We start from the raw sequence: 20397 nt of genomic DNA, 5'->3' as shown, positions 1-20397 counted from the left end.
AGCAGGGTGGGTTTTCTATGGTTAAGAGTAGGGGCTGCAGATTAGTTCAAGGGCACAATACGAATTTATCTATTCAGTTAAAGCAATGTGGCAATAATGGCACTTGAAGTCACTCTCTATTCAGCCATATAAATTTACACATTCCTTTCTGAATTGCACATGGCTGATTGCTAATTCCTTGTTAGCTAAGTTCTGTAGAAGATTAAAAATATTCTTTTTCATCAGTAACCTCTTTAGGAGAAACAGAATGTATTTTTTGGATACATAAAAATAGATCAATTACAGATAAATATTCCTAGATTCTGGAACCAGATGTAGAATCACCTTAAATTTGAGGTTTTTGCTTTTAAAGGACTACTAGTCACTGAAATAACTAAGTGTATCTTTACAGTTGGAGACACACATTTACATGTGACTTGAGATTTTAGTTAAATGTGCATGTTGTTTTCTTATAACTGTAGAAAAAGTGAGATCATCCTAATAAGTATTTCTATAGAAAGTCGAACTTGAAAGGGTGGAATAAGCAAATGTTAATTATATGAAGAGGCCTTTCAAACTGCAATAGGTCTGTGCCACATTGCAAAGAACCTAAGAGTCCAAAGCATACAGAGTGCTAATGAATATCAAGGCAAGATTCAGATGTACAGATGGCAGAATTTTTCTATTCTAACCAGTAGAAATGTTACAGAAAATATATAAAATGAAAATGAAATTATCAAAAGAATAAATTGAATACAAGATGCATTTAACACAATATAGCAAAAGCAAACACTTTCAGAAGTAGAAGACATTGGTATCATTTCCAAAATAAGATCTATGCTCCTAACTTAGAGAACTATCTGAACATTATGATTATTAATTCCTCAAGTACACCTCAGATGGTATTACATCTCAACTTTAGTATGTAGAGCAAGGGACTTAAGAACTTTCAGTAAGATAAGGAAAAAAAAAAAGCAACAAACAAAAACCAACCAATAGATTACATGAATAAATGTGTTTATTCGTGTAATTTAAAGAGCTTTCATTTAGCCTATTAGTATTGTATATGAAAAAGGGTCTTCCAAAGCAATGCTGAAGGTGCATGGTCTAATATTTTCAAGATTGGTTTTTTTGGAGACAGCGTTACAGTTCAATTCAAAGTTAAATAAAACTCAGCCAAAACTTACCTTATATGAGTAATGATGAGGGTTGTAGCAGGAATGAAAAAGTCATCCACTCTGTCAAACTGCTTTCCCACTGGCTGAGTATGGATTGTGTGATGAGAAACACTCCCACTGGCTTGTGTTATCACCTACATAAAGTAACATTATTACAAACTATAGAAATATTCCTTCAAAGTTTAATCTATATCTAAATAGATTTGTAGAGTATTGCCTCTTTATTCCACTTCTGTTTTATTCTTCAGCCATGAGAAGGAATGCAAATGACAGTGAATAAAAATGATCAGCATTACAGATTTCAGAGAATTGTTGCATGCTAGACAATCTATTCTTCACGTGTACTTTTTTTCCTCTTTTTTTTTTTTTTCCTACCACATTTACATTCTATAGCAGCCTTTAGTGCACACCAAGATTTTTGTCTTTTTTCATGCTCAACACTAGAGTGGGAATGTCTCTTAAGCACTTCAGCCCAAGTGAAAAGATAAAATGTTATCAGCTGATCCACAGGAAGCTATGGCTACATATGATCCTAAGTCTTCTCAAGCATAAAGAGATCCAACATAGCATATATTGAATATATTGAATTGGTTGCTGTTTATGCATACCTTTAGTTGTTACAAATAAATTTTCTTTGAATTCTCAAATCTTGAATGTCATCTGAGGTAGAATATTATGGGTGAGTAAAAGACAATTTTATATTAATAGCTGCTATGATGTTCATTTTTGCGCATTTAAGACTGGATTTTTTTTAAAAAAAAGGAGTTGATCATGCATCATTCAAGGAAAAACAAGACTGAAAATGAATGCTTCCTCTAAAACAGGATATATCTGATTCAATTAGTCATTTTTTTGGGGAGGAGTGACAACCAAACTCCCACAAATTACTTTACTCACTTACAGTTACCAGGAGTATAAAAAATCATTTTCAAACACTACTCATTTTTCTGTTTGAGCTCTATGGTTGATTTTTTTTTCTTATTCCTTATGCGTTTAAAAGACAAATATGGACTTCACTGACTTCTAAAGAAAAGGAAAATAAGTTGAAATAAAAAGTAATTTTGAAATTATAACACAAAGAGTAACACTGTATTCTCTTGCGATTACTTTAAATTAGAAGAAAGAAGAGGAAAAGCAGAAGAGAAGCACAGCTTCTTGAAATGTTTCTTTGGTGACTGTCCCTAGGCGTGCTGCTGCTGAGAAAGCATGGGAAAAATAAGGATTCTTATTATTTTATATCTTAAAAAAAAAGTCCCAAACTCAAAGGAATTAACAATAAATAATGTTGGAACTCTTCGCTTGTCAACTCCAGAACATCAACATAATCTTAGTGAAATAGGAATATATGCCTAAAATCCATGGTATCCTCTGATTAGGAGCAAAATCATCACAAGCAGCATATCTGTTCTCAGAAGACTGGCAGACTAGAAAAACATGCCATTAGTTTTCAGCTGTAATCTATTACCCTCCATCGAATCAGCATTTACATTTCTAAGTAAAAGTGTAGAAAATCTCTTCAGACTTTCCCAGCAAGTTCAGTTCTTTCCGGTTTCCTGAAAACATTTTCCTACCTACATAAATATTCAATTTATTTAGATTTCCTAGTATATAACCAATCTGATCAATATACTCACTTGCAAAGTTGGTGAATTCTTCTCCATGTTTCCCCAGCTCTGCACCCAGACTTGATCATGTGACTTATCATAGTGTAGTTTCACTGGAACAGGATCCGTACTTACTGCCTGCGAGTAGATAAAATGAAAACTCCTTACTCTTGATCACACGTTGAAAAGAAAAATAATAGATGACTATGACTAGACATGCCTATCCTGATGTGTTCAGAATATATTTAAAAATTACATTGTCAGATGCTGAAAAAGACCTCTGATTAATTCAAAGTCACTAAATTGCTGAGGCAGTGATTTTTATTCATTATTTTTATTCATTATATTTATGTTTTTTATTTTTTTTCTAATATTTTTTCTAATAATTCTAAAAAATATATTTTTCTTCATTATGTGTATTCATTATGTTTATGTTATTCATTTATTCATCATTTTATTCATTATAAAATTTGGCATCAAAAACATGTTATATTGGGGCTATCAGGAAACTGAAAAAAAAAAAGTTTTAAATCCAAACAAAAAATGCTAACCTTCCTTCCCTACATTTTCTCATATCATACATATCAATTTAAAATCTAAAAAATACTGGAAAACAACTAAAAAGGGAAGAATATTCTCAAGCCCCATACTAAAGTCAATGCAAGATATTCCTACGCAGCCCTGCCCAAACAATGTTATTGCACTCTTTTCAACTGGATATATTTTCTTCAAGTTGGCAATATTATTAAGTACATAAATGTTTTCCTTACAATTTCTACTTTTGGAAGAAGTGATCAGTGCCAAGCTGTTTTCCCTCCTTGAGTTTTGTATCCAAAGACTACAGACTTTTTAGGCATTTAAGGTTTACGCTTTCTTTATTAGGAGAAGCACTGAAGATTCCAGAGATATGAAAAGTGAGGACAGAATATTTCAATAAGAGATATTCTCCATGAGGCAAACAACTGTAGGGATTACTGTTCTATCTTCATCATTAAGGCAGCAAAAATAAGTGGAAATTGCTTTTTAGTCTCACCATTATGGAGCTGTAAAGCACAGCTTGTTTATCAGTTTGTCAAGGAGAATACCAGCTGGCTAATTAAGTGAAGGTAATTTAAAGTAATGATGTAGATCCTCAAGATAATGCTCTAATGGCTGGCTGAGGCTGTTGATGATACTTAACTGTACTCCTGAGGTGTTGCAAGCCACAGATTCATCTGGAAAAAAAAAACAACCAAACAAACCCTACCATTTTTTACCTTTACCTTTTGAAAGTGGTAATGAAGCCAGGTTGCTCACTGGCTCATTTAAAAACAAAGATGCCCCTTGAAAAGGCCATTTTTGTTTGGTAACACTTTCTGCTTCAAGTTAGAAGACAAGTTGTCTAAAACAATACTTGGGCCACTGTCTAGTTAATTTGCTGAGGTGTATCAAATTTCCATTTAGCTTCCTCAAATGAAGGTCTGACCCATGCATCGTTGCTGAATGAGCATAAGTTGTGTTCAGGAATTAGGCCATGGTACTGCCTGAAGGAGAAGAAATGCCTGTGTAGTCAAGCATGGACAATGCAACTCCTAAAAACCTGCTGGCAGCAGAAAGATTCTTGGAGTTTTGGAGACATGTTTTCACAGCTGTTCTGGGCTACCCAGGCTAAACTGCCACCAGCACACTGTACTAAACAGTGATGAGCTCTGGTTACATCAGCACGCCTTGAAATCATCCCACTTAATTTCCTACTGCACAATCAGAGGTTCCTCGGTTTCAAGAATTTACAAATGAAAGAAAAGTATCTGGCTAAATCAGAAAATCTATGCACCATTCATATTCACAGTTTGGAAACATTTATTTCAATGTAAAATATCTGCTCTAGGATCTTCTTCAAGTGCTCATTTTGATAGCTATATTTATATATCAGAGAAACAATGAACCCTAAAATCTTGGTGTTATACATATGCACCTGATACACACCTCTTTTACATTAACTTTTATAGTAAAAATGAATAAATGTAACATATGCACTCATAATAGTACTTCAGACAAGCAACCACAGTAATCAAAATCAAATCAACATCAATTTTATAAAGAAAAGAACACAGTTCCACAACTTGCAGCCTTTTCAATTACGCTTTTAGCTGTCTTTGGGGTTGTTTTATTTTGCACCTTAATGGAATTGTTATCATTGCATCCTGCTCAGATCCAAAATACAAATTTTTCCCCATGTTTGCTCTTAACATATTTTTGAAAGTGTGTTGTTGCACAGAAAAGCAATTTCTTCTTTAAGAGATACAGTAGAAAAAAATATAGTGTATAGTATCCTCTATGCTAATATATCATATATTTAAAAAAGAAAAAAAAAATGGGAGTCCAGTAACTAAAATTCTCTTATTTATAATTAGCTTAGTGTCTATTTTCCAAAACTAATTTGTATTTTGATGTGGGTTTTTTTTGTTGTTGTTGTTTTTTTTTCAATACGGGACAGCACTGTATATTATCAAAATAGCCTGTTCTGACTGAGAAGTTAAATTCCCTTCTTTGCTTCTCTAGCCTTAGTGTATATGCATATGCCATGAGTACAGCATCACTTAATACCAAGGAAAATTCTTGCTGCCTACAGAAAACAAAACCAAAATTGAACATTTAATATTAAAGTAAAAGGAAGACAGGGCCATGCCTGCTATATAATAAAAAATGGTGAGCAAAGCATTACTTGACTGACTTGTCAGCAGATTCCAAATTTGCTTCCTTTGATTCTGAAAGCAAACTGTGAATCAGCAGTTTTATTTTTTATGCTCTTATTCTATGTATAAAAGAATGTACAGGTTTTGTGTTTTTATGATTGATTCATTTTATTGCAACAAACATTTTTTTTTTAAATAAGTTGATTCTAAATATCAGCGAGGTTAAGCATAGCACCATTCAAGTCCCACAATACATTTCCCACATCTTTCAGAAAATACACCCTTGGAAATTATTTTCAGTTCAGTAATGAATAGCAGAAATTTTGCTCTGCTGCATATTAAGCATTTTTAACATGTAAAACAACAAGAGAATTTCTCATTAATATCTGAGTATCCTAGAACCATAAAAAGTGAGAATTCCATTTCTATAAAAGGTTCCACAAATGGTACAAACATTCTGTGGATGCCTGGACATTATAAAAGTAGTTTTAAAGCAATGCTATCCCATCTTTTGAAATCAAATTTCTTTTATTTTTGAAAGTGTGAAAGTGGAAAGTAATATAGTTTGGTGGGTTTTGGGATTTTATTTTCCCAATATAATCATGAAGGCTACTGAATGAAATGACAGGAAGTATGAACATTGATGTTTGAAGTACAAAATTATAAACATTAAATTTATTTTTATCACATGAATTCAATTTTAAAATCACACTTTGCTGCAAATTCTTTTAAAATTTTACACTACAATATTATACATATATATGTATATATGTATATTTATGTATATATACGTATATATACATAATCTTTAAAGATTTTCATTCATTTATTTACAAAGAAGGCAAGAGACATGAAGAAAATCTCTAAGTATTTTTATTAACAATTTAGATTAGAATTCTAATACAAATCCCTGTTATATTTAGCTAAAGAACATCTGTTTCTTATGAATGTCATAATACTGCAAGTAGTTCTGTAGATGTGATTATTTGTAATCATTTATATGACTAGAATTTGAATCAGAAGACTTAACACGGTGCCAAAAGTTCTGTGTCAGAAAACCTCATGCAAATGTTCTTGTTTTCAGAGAACAAGTTATTAACTAGCTTCAGACTCCCTTGCACAGGAAATAACTTTAATTAAGAAAAAGCAGAGTCCTCTTACTTAAGCACATTTGAAGAAGTTTTATATGAACTGCACTGTACTAAAAAGAAACAAAATAAAAAACAAATGAAACAAAAAATTAACATGCCCCAAAAGACTGTTGACAGCCCTGAGCTGAAAGCCTATTTGTTTTATTTTATTATTTTATTTTACTTTATTTTTTGCCACTGAAAGTGAAAGACTACTAATTCTTCAGGCAGATGCCATTTGATTAGAAAAACTAAAGACTATATAGTGAAATAGTCTACTGTATGTAGAGAAAAAATAGAGTAACATGGTAAGAACCGTAGGCAGAAAATAAATAGCAAAAACAGTTTGATTTTACCTCAAAACACAAATATTTTGAGTTTTAAATAATCTCTTCACATTCAGGAAATCTTTTAAAATGTACTGGATTTATGGCTATTACTTGCTAGAGGCATTCTTACACATCTTTGGCAATTCAGTATAAATCTGGTTTAACCTCATAGTACAACGATATCACCAATAATGCATTGATGCTATAAAAAAAATGCACAACACATTAAAGAATTTAAGTAAGTGAGAAGGCAAAAGCACAGTGGTCATAGTTGATTTCTATAGTGTCAACTAAACATCAGTTCTCTTTCAACTCAATGGGATTACTGATGCTCAGGCTCTGAAGCAATCAAACTTCTTTAAAATCTACCAAGATATTGGCATTGCTTCTCCAAAATGTAATGAAGAAACTCGTATATAAATTAGACATTAACTTAAAAACTACGAATAAATACCTGTACAACTTTCTGAGACTGTACATCAACAATAAGCACTCTGTCAAGTGTAGGTTGAGTCACATAAATGAACTTGTCTTTTACATTTACAGCAGTTGCCCAAACACACCGCTGAACAGAATCACCATCAGCTTTGGGACAAACTTCATCCTGCATTTCAAGAGAAACAGCAAAAGTGTAAGAATCAAAACAGGTAACAATGCAATAGAAAGACAAATTACAGCTCTGTTTTTGTCCAGATATATGCTGGGCATTTTGTCCAGAAGGATAGTGTGAGATATGGTACTGAAAGAATAGGAAAGTAAGTTCATTAAAGTGGACTTTTCCTTCTTGAATTCTTGTTGGCTGTGACCAGTGACCACGTATCTTTTATGGAACAGTGTTTTCCAGAAGTAGATGATGAATTTCAGTGCTAACTTTTTCTGTTTCATCAACATTCTTCGCCTGCTGTGCCTCTTTGCATTTGAGAAAATATTATATAAGTGTTTTGTTCTATAATATAAGTGTTTTGACTCTGTAAGTCAAAATAAAACATAAATCAATTTCCAGCTTTAACTGAAGGAGTTTCTGAACAGGACACCAATAGCTTCTGCTTGTACTCGCATTTTACTTAAACTTCAACTAACAGAAGATCTTTCAAAAACCACATTGATAAGGAAAGGTTACTAAACTCAGGTTCCATAGGATGGCACATAATCAGGAACTTAGTCATAAATAAAAAGAGTAGGATTCATCTTGCATTGCTAAAATGTCATACCTTGAAGGAAAATGTTTAAAATCTTTTTCTAATGAACGATAGGTACGGTTACAAAGCAAACTTTTATTCTTAAACATTGCTAAAAGCCTTTCATTGCATAAAGTGAGCTGCCAACATAAACAAGTATGCTACTAGTATTTTGTGCAATCATCAGATAAATCGCAATTTGCCTTCTGTGAAATCGTCACTTCAGTTGGAAGGCTGTTTCACTGATCTCAAACTGCTTTATATTTGCCCTAAATATGCCTTGTCACAGCTCAATTTTTATCTAAACAAATAACTAATTCAATATTGCATGACACAGTACTCTTGCTTCCTTGAAGAGCAATTCCTTCAAATAATGTGTATCTAAATTCCTAACTCTATCACGCGTCGTATTTTTCTGTCTTAGGAACTGACCTTAGTTCAACCCATTTTTTTGGTGTTATGATTTCTACAGAAATAAGTTCAACGTATCTGCAAAATAGCACTAACTCTTGTTGGAGAAACCCAAGTTTCTGTCACATCATTTACAACAGCATAAAAGCATAATCATACTTACTGGTTCTAGAATATTGTTTATATTGTTATTAATTCTTACATTCCAAAGCCAATTCTTTACTCCCAAACTGGAAAAAAATTAAAGTAAAAACAAAACTATGTTTTGACAGTGAAAAATATGCCTAAATTCTCACATCTAAAGAAAAAAAAAGTTTTTCCCAGCATTAATTGGTTTAGGTAGTAATTTTTTTCCCTTGTTATTCAAACTCACATTTATCTGGATACTCCAGAAATAGCTTTAATCAATGGAACTCAAATCTTGCTTTTGAAAAGTTAACAGTTATCTAATTAGATAGTTCAGATTTCTGTAATTCTCTCTATTAATTTCCCCAGTGGTTGAATTAAAATATTTTCTCCTTAAAATCTAAGCACAAAATCAACATTTTCTTCTCCTAATTAAAGTATGAGCAATTTGATTTTTCCTAATTTATTCTCTCTGAAAAAGCTAAAATCTGATAAAATATTAATTTATTTCATTGTTTTTTTTTCTCCCCAGACTTTTTAATCAAAATGTTACTCGCCCAGCATCAAGCCAGCAGATGGAGGAAAATAAATCCTCAAAGAAAGTTTTTCAAAGTAGACTGGGACAACAAATCCTCAGGAGAAAACACATGCTTGCAGATTTATATGTGCTAATTCCTTGTCTATAAATCTAGACTTATTGCACAAGAGTACTCAGTGTTTTAACGAGAATTTGAGTCATGATCTTTGAACAGTATAGTAAAAAGTTTATCCATGCTTCATCAGCTAATGACATCAACAGTTCAGAAGAGTGCACATATTAAGGCTTAAATTTATGTATCACCTATTCCACATTAACTTACAATAATAAATTGTACATGACAAGCATAACTATTATTCGATTATTAAAAAAAATCAGACTCAGGACCTTTTTGTCTTTCGCTCTCTTTTATTTTCCCTCTACTAATCCTGCACTTAGTATGCTTCCTGCATTGCTTAAGTGTAATTAAAATAAATTTCTATGTAATAACTAGCATGTGTTAATGTCACGTCCGTTGGTAACTTTGTTCTGCTATGTTGTTACATTTCCAAAATCAATTATTATGAAATTTTGATTCCATCTTCCACAGATATTCAACTTCAGGCATTCAAAGTTTCAGTTTATTGAAATATGGTCTTTATGTTCTATTTCTCTGAATAAACAAGAAATCAGGGTATTTTCCGACTAATTTCAAAGACGTTTTATAATTTCTTTCCCTTCCTCCCCAGAAGTAGAGATTCACTGGGAGAAGAGAAGGGAGACATCTTTCCATAAAATAAGAATTTAAAGGCTTTAGATAACATTAATTTGCAGAAGATAAAAAGAGGTTGCATATTAGATAGAGGAAATATATATATATATATATAAATATTATATATATATTATAATATATTTTATAATTTTAACAATATTTTATAATTATAATATATAAAATATATTATAATATTATATAATATATTATAAAATAATAATATAATATATTAAAATATATAATAATATATAATATATATAATAGAGGAAAATGACCCGTATGCAACAGGATGACAAGATACTTAACAGCTGAAGGATTGTATTTGGAGCATGTTTAGAGGAATCCATATGATAATAAGTTTAACAGCTGTCAAAGCAGATAACCTGCATAAGAAAATGGAAATATGTCTATTTCCATCCCTATTATCAATATAAATACAATCAAACTCAACTTTTATTTGGTACTTATTGAGAAAATTCCAGTAATTTAAGTAATTCTGGGAAGAATTGGAGGAAGCTCTTTAGAACTTCCTGGGAACTATGATGGTCCTACAAGACACCAAGTCTTTTCCTTCACTTTAAACACAGTAAAAGCCTAATTTATACCCATGTTAGTCACACAGTAAAGCACTTCACTGTACTGACAGACAGTTGCATAAGAGGCAATTAAATATTCAGATAAGAGTTCTCAAGTATATTATTACTGAGAAATTATATTTACTTTTAGCAAAATTAGCATACCTAAATAAGTGCTTGGTCAACTAACAAGTATATTATTACTGAGAAATTATATTTACTTTTAGCAAAATTAGCATACCTAAATAAGTGCTTGGTCAACTATTACACCATTCATCCACAGTACAATATGAAGCTAGGCAGAAACACCAAATTCTTTCAAAGGAGTTCAGCTAAGTGTAACTCTATTCTGTTGACAAGTAAACAGGAAAGCAGAGGAAGAAGACTGCAGTATTGTGTGTATATCAACTGATGAACCTAAAATGCACTGCAAAATTTATGTATGGCCCTAGACTTCAGCAAATATTTGTCAGTGAAATGGGTCTACTGGGGCTTTACTAATCACTTGAACATGTCATTGAGAAAAGTGTGAAGAAATGGAAAAATGATTTCCTGTAGATATTTCTTAATAGGCAAGCAATGAAGATTTTATTAGCAACAGATAGAATAGATGGGAAAGGCTGAATAAAGTGACCTAAAAATAAACTAGCACCTCTAATTAGTTCAAGTTGTATGACAGTCAAAGAGAATTAATAGTGAACAATTTACAACATGGGCTCCTATAAATAAATGAACTTGATAAAAACTTGACCTTGGGATAAAACTGAACTATTTTGTTATCTTTACTTAGAAAGAAAACAAACAAACAAACAAAAACAAACAAAGGAAAAAAAAAAAAAAACCCACAGATTTTCCAAAGAGGGTGAAGAAGAAAAGATCTTCTGCAAAGGAAGCAATAGTTATTGAACTATTCATAGTCAACAAGGTTTTTCAGTAATGTAGTATTATATACAGTAATATTAGCAGTACATGCAGGGAATTCTTTCAAATTCAGATTTTCATATATATATATATTTATTTTTAATGGAAAACAATAATTTTCCTTTTTTCTTTTACATTATGCAGATCTATGAATATAGGAATCTAAGAATATCTATATCAAACATTTCTGCAAGAATAAAAGATCTAGCAACTTTTGTAATAGGTAAAGGAAAAAGTTTTCGGTGTTCAGAAGAATAACTGGAAATATTATTGAAATTAATGGGTGCAATGTATGCATGCAAACACAGAGTTTTACTTCTAGTTATAAATTTATCATAGATACCAGATATTCAAAATACAAATCTACATCTACTTAAAAATGAAAGCTGTATAGTAGTCTGCTTTCCTGGTCTTTTTTTTATAGCAGTAGAAGGGGGAATCAATTGCTATGTTAATTTATGTTTGAAAATAGCAAAAACGGAAAGAAGTCTTACTATCCATCCTGATAATTACCACATTTCAGTAAAAATACACTTACACTCTGGGCTGCACTTCAGACCAATAAAATCTTAGCAGACTTCTTAAATAATCAGCTTTTGAATTCAACAGCCATAAAAAAGCTCTTTGGCTTTTTTTTTTTTTTGGCTATGTCAACCTGATTTCACTTTAACTGCAGAAACCAAGGCATGATTAGCAGTTCAAAGTATAATTATTCACACTAAAATAAATCTTGCTGTTGAATACAGCAGTCTTTGACATCAATAATGATAACTGAAGAGGCAAAAGCCATTGAGACAGCTCTGCTGCTACTTCAGTGTTTTAGGTATTAGCCAAAAAAACTGTGCAGTTATGGTTTATTACACACCTTTTTTTTTTTCTCATTTCAAGGTCATTCATTTAAATTCAAATGAGAAAAAGTGAATACAGTGACTGGTCCCAAGTTGGTTTGAGAGCATGTATCAAGTCAGTTAATTATTTGATTAGCAGGGAAGAAATACAAAGCAAAAAAAACCCAAACAGAAATGGAAAATGCTTTCATATAGTAATACATATGAAAACACTTCATAAGTGCAGAGAGTTTGATGATATCAGCTGTAAAATCATTGAAACTATACTAACTGTAAGTGAGAGTCAAAGTGTCAATCATCCCTACTAACTCCAGTGGAGCTCTAAGCATGTTCATGAGGATAGCGAGTTGCCTTATGATAACCAAGAGTTTAATACAGACATCAAAAGACTTGGTTGAATGATATAAACAAACATCCAGTGGAGAAAAAGAAACCATTAACAACAGTGACTGCTGTCCCTTTATTTAACAGAGAGAATGTGACTCACAGAAATCTACATAAATGCAGGTTAAAAGAGGTGGGATGGAGGGAAATAACGACAAGAAGATGGAGAAGATAGAGTGCTGTTAAGGAAAAATTATGAAAGAGAGAGAGAGAAGAGAGAGAAAGTGAGAGAAAGAAGAAGAGTACAAAAAAAAAAAGAAAAAAGCAGAAGGAAAATATTCAATCTAAAAGAAAGATTGAAAATTTGAACTTGACCAGACACAGCAAATTTTGAGTCCAACATTTTAAGCTATATATTAATTGGGAAGACATGTCTGAATTTATTAAACAGGTAACATGAAACTAGCATTTCTTAATTAAAGGAAAACTACGCTTGAAAAAATACTACCAGGAAATTAAAAACAAGTTAAAAAAATAAAAATATAAAACAACTTGCCTGAAAACCGAGGAGTTTTTCACTAGGCTTAATATGTCTCTGAAATTCACATTCCACTGGTTGTATGACTTTGATTCCATCTTCATAAAAAACATAAAACATGTTCCCAATTCCCAGACCTTAGGAATAAAAACACATTGAAATGTACAAAATTAAATAATCACAAAAAATAAAGTCCTGGCATTGAAGTAAAACTCTTATCACATTACTGGCAGAAGATCAGTTTGTTAATATGTATAGTTCTAACACAACCAGTCCCCTGGGATCTTCTTCTGTAAAACTGAAAAATCCCTCTTATGTTATTGAGAATTTTGCATAATTTTCTCCATTGGCAAGAAGGTGTCTTTATGAACACCGAGCTAGAAACACAAGCTATAGTTTTACAGCTGCAGAAATGAAAATTGTCTTGTGAAATCATTTACACTGAAATCAAATTCACCATGTATTTGTATTTTTCCTTTTCTGAGAGAAGAGTTAAAATAATTTCAGTATCACACCGAAACTTAAGTTCTGAATCTTTCTTAAAATTCTTCTTAAAATTCTTAATATTCTTTCACTCAGAAAAGGATTTATTATTATTGTTATTTTTAGCACAAATTCAGTCAAAGTTTGAAGTGCTACAAAGAACTATTTAACCCTACTGCAGTGTTGTGGAATGAGAGGCATGATGTAATCTTTTGTAGAGAAGGCTGAAGGCAGATTATGCACATGACCACAAACAAAAGCTTTCTTCTTAGTTTACCATGTGTTAATTAAGCTGACTGTTGATGATTTGCTATGTGGATTTGATGATAGATGATCAGTTGATATACCGTGAAGAAAAAATTCACTGTACTTAAAAAATTACATTATAATAAACTCTGCCAACTTAAACTGTGCTACAGTGATATAAATGTAGATGTCTATTAGGTGCAAGACCTAAACTTCCTTTTGGCTTAACAATATTTAATATAAGATCACGAGAACAAAACCCAGGAAAAAAACATATTTGATTCTCTGCTTATTCTGAATTCCAAAGGGAAAATTATGTGAACAGGAAAGGAAAATAGTTTCAAATAAAATAATGAGAATGTTAAGGGTGGGAAAAGTTTGTATATACATTCATATATGATACAGGTGTACACATGTGAGTACATATACACAGATTAACAGCCACAGTAGAAATCAGACAGATACTGAAGTCATTTAAAAGTCAAGATGATGCACAAGGCAGTCAGGCTATGCCTAGAAAGAGCAAGTGTGATTACCTTTCAGAAATATTACAGAATCATTCCCATTTCTAGCCAAGTTTTTCTAAAATAGAGGGCCAGTCTCAAAGCAGTTTTCCTAACTTTCCATCAAATACATCTACTAACAGAACAGCAAGAAGCAAGAGAAGGGGTTGTCTATACTGCATTATGTGTAGCACAGAAGCAGGCTCACGTTCAAAGAAAACTTGACCTCGTGGTTTTTTCTTGAGCACAGACAATATCTTGAGAATATTGCAATTGGTGCACTGTACTCAGTTTAGTTTATGAGATACTTCTATATGCCTTTGCAGGTAAAAAATATAATCTAAGTGATAAAACTTGTCAAAATCTTTCTTTAGAAAATGACTGACAGTGTGTCATAAAAGAACAACTAGAATTGTAGATATGTCTGAAGTTAGACTATTTTTCCTAGTAAATAGTCAAGATCAATAGCTTACTGTATCTTTACGATAAACATGTGTAGCTAGTCAGGGACAAAATAAGGTCTTCCCTTCTCTCCTCATTGCCTAAAGGGTGTTACAGGTATTAGCAGAATGTGAGGAGGAAAAGTCCAAAGTGATAGAGATATAATAAACTAGCCTGAAAAATTCTACATCAGTTGCCAGACTACAAGTCAGGCAAAATAACACAACCCAAAGTTTTATGGCTTTATTTTATTTTTATATCCAGTTGACAACATTCACCAAACTCTTATTCAAAGCCAGAGAAGGATACACAAATAAGTAATGTCTTCTCTCCTGAGTTAGGGCAAAAATAAGGAATGTTTACCTGTGGATCCAATGAAATAATCCCCATATTTGTTATGACCCTAAACTTTTTCTTTAAGCTTCTGTCTGCAAATATCTATGTAAATCTCACTTAGACAAATTGCTTCTTTATAACTAAAGGAGCTGCTCCTCTAAAGACATCCGATGCAATTTTGTAGCCCTCCCTTCCTTCCTCCCCAGGAAAACCAAACGCTTTTATATTAGTTTCTGTGCCAGAAGCACAACAATAAGTTTGAGTGTATTTACTATAGTTAGACAAATTTGAATCTACATTTAAAACTAATCTTTTGGAAAAAAAAAAAAAAGAAATAAAAAAAAGAAATTTGTATATGTGTTAATATACTGATATAATTATTCTTGTGTATTATTGTATTACATCCTAATGTATCTTCAAGTTCCTTTCAGATTTTCTCATATACACTATTTTCTGGTTCTGTTCAAGAGAACTCTTTGATGGATACCTGCCAAGTAAGCAGAGGGAACACCACACATTTTAAAAATTTATGATAATTGCATCTGGTTGTTTATCAGTGCAATTGATTGAAATTGAACACATCATCTGCAGTCTGCAAGGCCAACAGAGCAAGAGTGTCATAGCTGAACTCAAGCTGTAATCAGGGAACCCCCTGAAGAACTGGTAAAACAGTACCATATATTTAAAAACCCTTGCTCATGTTTTTAAACACATTGATAAATGCTGAAGTTTAGTACGTAATTATGCAAAAGAAATATCAATATTTGGAATCTTTAAATTAATTTAAAATACATATTTAAGAAACACCTAGAAATATCATTTTTAGCACTAGTTCATAGCAAAGCGTAGTCCACTATTTAGTATTACCAATATTCCACTGAAAATACTTGAAACATTTCCTATTCCTGAAATGCATGAATCCTGAATTGAGACATAAGATGTGGTTGCTTAGAGAAAAGATATGACAATTCATGACAAGGCTTACATTTGATAGTTTTCCATGGCAATACATTTTTCTCAGTGTATGCCAGAAAAGATTTCATATATATATATATACACACAAAAATTAATACCTATTTTTGCTGTCCATGCTTTTAAGACTTGATACTGTCTGTGTATTTGTATTTATCCTTTGCTCTGTCACAAAACAAATCACAAACCTTCATTCTCCTCTTCAATATTCAGAAATCCTTCTTGAGTATATATATATATAAAGAATAACATGCCTTGTCTCATTAAGAAACAGCAGAAGCCTTGATTTTAGCAAAAATATTTAAAATTATGATTTGAAGAAATAAGAATGATTCACAGAAGAAAACCAAGCTCAACAATATATAGTCAGATTTGTTGGAAGATTTATCATATTCACAAACAAAAGCTTACATTTTAAATCTGATTTTTTTGTTGTCACTCTTTGAGCAATTCGCTAAAAACTTTCATCAGTTTATTTTCTCCACCCTCCTCAAAGGGAAAGTCACAAAGGTACACATACATACAAATGATTATTTTCCACCGCATTTTTTTCTTAAGACCAAATTCCCTCAAATATTGCTTAGAAAAAAAAAGGTAATTACTGTAACTGTAGTCTATGAACAACAACAACAAACAACAACAAAAAAACCACACACGAAAAAACACAAGGAACATTAGAAGATCACTTCACTACAATACAGAAAAATATGAAAGAAATATTAGTACCTTGCTCTCGCCACAATATATTTGCAACTGCAGCATGAAAGGGAAACAAAGAGCAGAAAACACAAATGAACAAGAAAAAAAGAAAACAACACAAAATGATAAATCACTTCTGAAATAATTAGGATGCTTTAACCTCTGATTCACTAAAATCTGAAAATCAATGGAAACAGTGGATTAACAGTAGGATGAAACAAAGTTTTCTATGTCTAGCACTAAAGTAAAAAACAAAAAATGATTGAAGTTAAAATGAATCTCATCCCTCCCCATCCTCCCCCGCCACCCAAATTAACTCAATTAGCCTTCAATTGTGTGTTCCATGATTCATTATTAAAACAAAACAAAACCACATAAAACACATGGAATTACACATACGTGTATTAGGCACATTAACTGGAGGTGACACAATTTTGATCATTTCCTTTAAAGCACAACTGAATTTTGAGATTCATTTCAGAACATAGTTATGAGAGAAACATGCAAAGCCAACATGCATATAAAATGTTCTTCTGTACTGCTGTAGCATATCTATGACACTGAAGATGAGTTGGTGTATGATATTTGACTCCAACTATATTCAAAAGAACACAATTTGGGGGGGGGGAGAGGTGAGGAATACAAGCTGGCATGGCAAGTAGTGTTTAATATTCGGTTTCCATGAAAATGTGAGTTGCATTTTATCATCTTGTTTGGTGTTCAGATTTTAGACCTTCGAGATCAATGAAAACTAATTATGCTAATTTACTACTCTAGCTTTTTCTTCCTGAGGAGAAAAAGAAGGATTAAATTGTGAAAATTTTAAATCTTTATAGTTCAGCATAATATGGAACATATTGTTTAAAATGCCACACACGCACACACACACACACACAAACAAAAAGAAGTGTTTTATAATACAGTAGTCTTAAAGAAATAAAGAAAATTTTAAAGGACAGAAATACAGCACAGAGAACACACCACTTAATAGGCAACAAAATCGTGATGTTCATTGAAACACAATGTTGCAAAACTAATTAATGCAAATTAAAAGGAAAAGGTCAGAAAAATTATTGAAAGAGATATTATTAGAAACAATGTTGGTTACTCAAGCCTGAGAATACACACAAGAACCATAATTATTTCTGACAAGCCCCAAATACTGTGGTTTTTCCCAAGCACCTTTTACTGGGCACTATTGAAGTCAGGACTTTATCCTCGACAGGCTTTCTGCCTTTTGCAGTGCAGCATTTCTCTCATTCTCATGCTCTGCCAGAATAGACAGATCATCAATGGATGGAGAGGCCCTTGGAGAAAGTTTCAGTCTACTTTCTTAAAAGCACATGGGTCAAACTCGTGGCTAACAGTCATTAGGCTTTATTTTTTCTCTGACTCTTCTATTTTTACTTGACTGCTGACTTTGTTTCATTAATTGTCTCAACAGAACTACTTCATTATGTGACCTTAGACATGGTATTTAAACTGCGTCACTCAGTTACTTCTCAATATAGTTAAGGTGACGATTACTTGTTAACCTTAGTGTGTTAAGTGTACAAATTAGAGATAATACCATATAAGTAGGAAGCAGCAGTGAAATGAAAAAGTGCTAGAATAAAATTTTTCACATTTCCACCACAGAACTTAAGTACCTTTCTTTCAAAATGCTTAGTCTGCATTCTGTTTATTATCTTTAAAACAGCTTAATTATATGACTTAATAGTGCTAGGTGTACATTATTTTCAAATGTAATTGTTGCCTTGAGTCACTAGGATCCAATAAACTTCCAAAGGCCAGTATGAAAGCAGCATGCCATCTTGTCTCCAATTCAGGCAGAGCAGTACCCCCTTTACATCATAACGTAGAATTTCTGTTGGTTGAATTGCTGCTAGAGTCAAAATGGGACAACATATTTGAAATTTATTTCTCAGTCACCTACTTTTCTACTTGCTCTTCTGATTTCAGGCTGTAGATTTCAAAAGACCATAACTTTGAATAAAGTATTGACTACAAAAGCTGAGTATGCATCCTCTACAAATCCAACTTCTCCAAATGAAATTTCATGGTGACTCTTACTAACAATAGTATGGCTGCCAAATTTAGATCATTCAATGTATTTTGCTCCACGTGTGTTTTGGAACCCCCAATCTTCTTCCCTGTAAGACATTGTCTATATTCAGATGATGGTTCCATTTTTTTTCTTGGAAATCTTATATAAATGTATTGTTGTTGTTGCTCTTTCTGAAATAAAGCAAATTAATTTCCCCAGGGAAAGCAGGAGGATTTTCTATAAAATTAGTTTTCTCTTCACAATATGAGTAAAGAACCATGTAATTACTGTCACTTGATGTCCTATAAGTTTTGCCATTAACATCTACCTTTTATCAGTCTTTTTTTTTCTTTTTTCTTTTTTTTTTTTCTTTCTTTTCTGGAAGTAACATAGGAAAGAAAATAAAACATAATTGCAACTATTCAACTCTGAGGAACTACATGAGATCAAATCAAATGATTTAAGATTTGGAGTACAGAATGTATTCATGTTAATGCAAAATTATATGTATGAGGTTCTGAGCCAGATGAAGAAAAAACAACAGTTAAAGGAGATTAAAAGGGTGGTTAAAAATCCTGGCTCATACATTTTAAAACAAACAAATTAGCCAGAAGAAAAATGAGACGTTTCAGAGTACAATTTAAATTACAAATGCCTACTATCACTTTACCTAATAAAGGTCAAGAAACCTCACTTAGTTTTTAAACTGTGCCTATTACTTATATTCATGACAGATCTCCAGCCTTGAAACAAAGACTGCAATGCTGGTCCAGCCACAACCCCTGTAGATGCTCATTATGTTAAAGAATATATTGTTTTGCTTTCTTTAAGCTTAAACAACAATCAGCATCTTCAACCACATCCTATACTCAATTATCACACATACTTACAAACTTTAAAATTTACATATCCTTAAAATTTACATATCCCTGAAAAACTGTCACAATTTAGGACAGAACACCGCCATCTGCTCTTGTGCCTTATTACCCTGATTTGTTAAAAGAAACATATTCAAACAACAAACAACTATTAAATATTAGCAAGGATACATCTGCAGCCTAGCAGAGGACATTGCATTTGAAGACTTTGAACAGGCCATAGCTTCTGTGTTGGGCCTAGTATTTAAAGCCTTGACAAGGTCATGTGTTAGCACAAGTAGGGGCTGAAACAGAATATGCTGGAGCACCCTATGACACTGGTGAGTGTTATAACAGAGCAGGCTGTCTTCAGTCTCCCAGGAGGAGATATTTGGTTTTGTTTGTGAAGCAAGGTAAAAGCCAACACAGTAAATACATATATACACATATATATGTTTTTTATTCTATCTTATTGATGTGTCTATTTTAATACACCATTCACAGGCCAGTCATATTAGTAATCATATTTTTTACTTTTTTTTAATTACATCTGTATACACTAGCATCACTTGCTTCAGTGGTAACTACCTAAGAAAATGCTCAATGATCTTTTAAATCTATGGTTTTTTGTTGGTTTCTTTTTTTCTTTTTAATTAAAAATTGCCATTCTTTTGTATTTACTTTATGATCTACAGTTAAGCAACTTGG

At 32.1% G+C, this 20397-nt stretch overlaps 1 protein-coding gene across 3 annotated transcripts in view; it reads right to left on the bottom strand.

Moving 5' to 3' along the window:
• FSTL5 (follistatin like 5) overlaps positions 1-20397 on the bottom strand; it is a 342003-nt gene that overhangs the window by 15315 nt on the left and 306291 nt on the right. For 2 of the 3 annotated variants that reach the window (XM_052690344.1, XM_052690343.1), the window contains 5 exons: positions 16813-16839; positions 13124-13242; positions 7350-7499; positions 2792-2899; positions 1167-1291 (listed from right to left, as the gene is read on the bottom strand). In XM_052690344.1, the coding sequence (XP_052546304.1) occupies positions 1167-1291; positions 2792-2899; positions 7350-7499; positions 13124-13242; positions 16813-16839 (529 nt within the window). The remainder of the gene's footprint in view (positions 1-1166; positions 1292-2791; positions 2900-7349; positions 7500-13123; positions 13243-16812; positions 16840-20397) is intronic. The other variant, XM_052690346.1, reaches the window with a different exon arrangement.

Source organism: Tympanuchus pallidicinctus, unplaced genomic scaffold (genome assembly GCF_026119805.1).
Source record: "Tympanuchus pallidicinctus isolate F22 unplaced genomic scaffold, pur_lepc_1.0 scaffold26, whole genome shotgun sequence".
NCBI classification, from domain to species: domain Eukaryota; kingdom Metazoa; phylum Chordata; class Aves; order Galliformes; family Phasianidae; genus Tympanuchus; species Tympanuchus pallidicinctus.
Note: the sequence above shows the minus strand (reverse complement) of the source record. Positions and strands in the feature narration are given on the sequence as shown.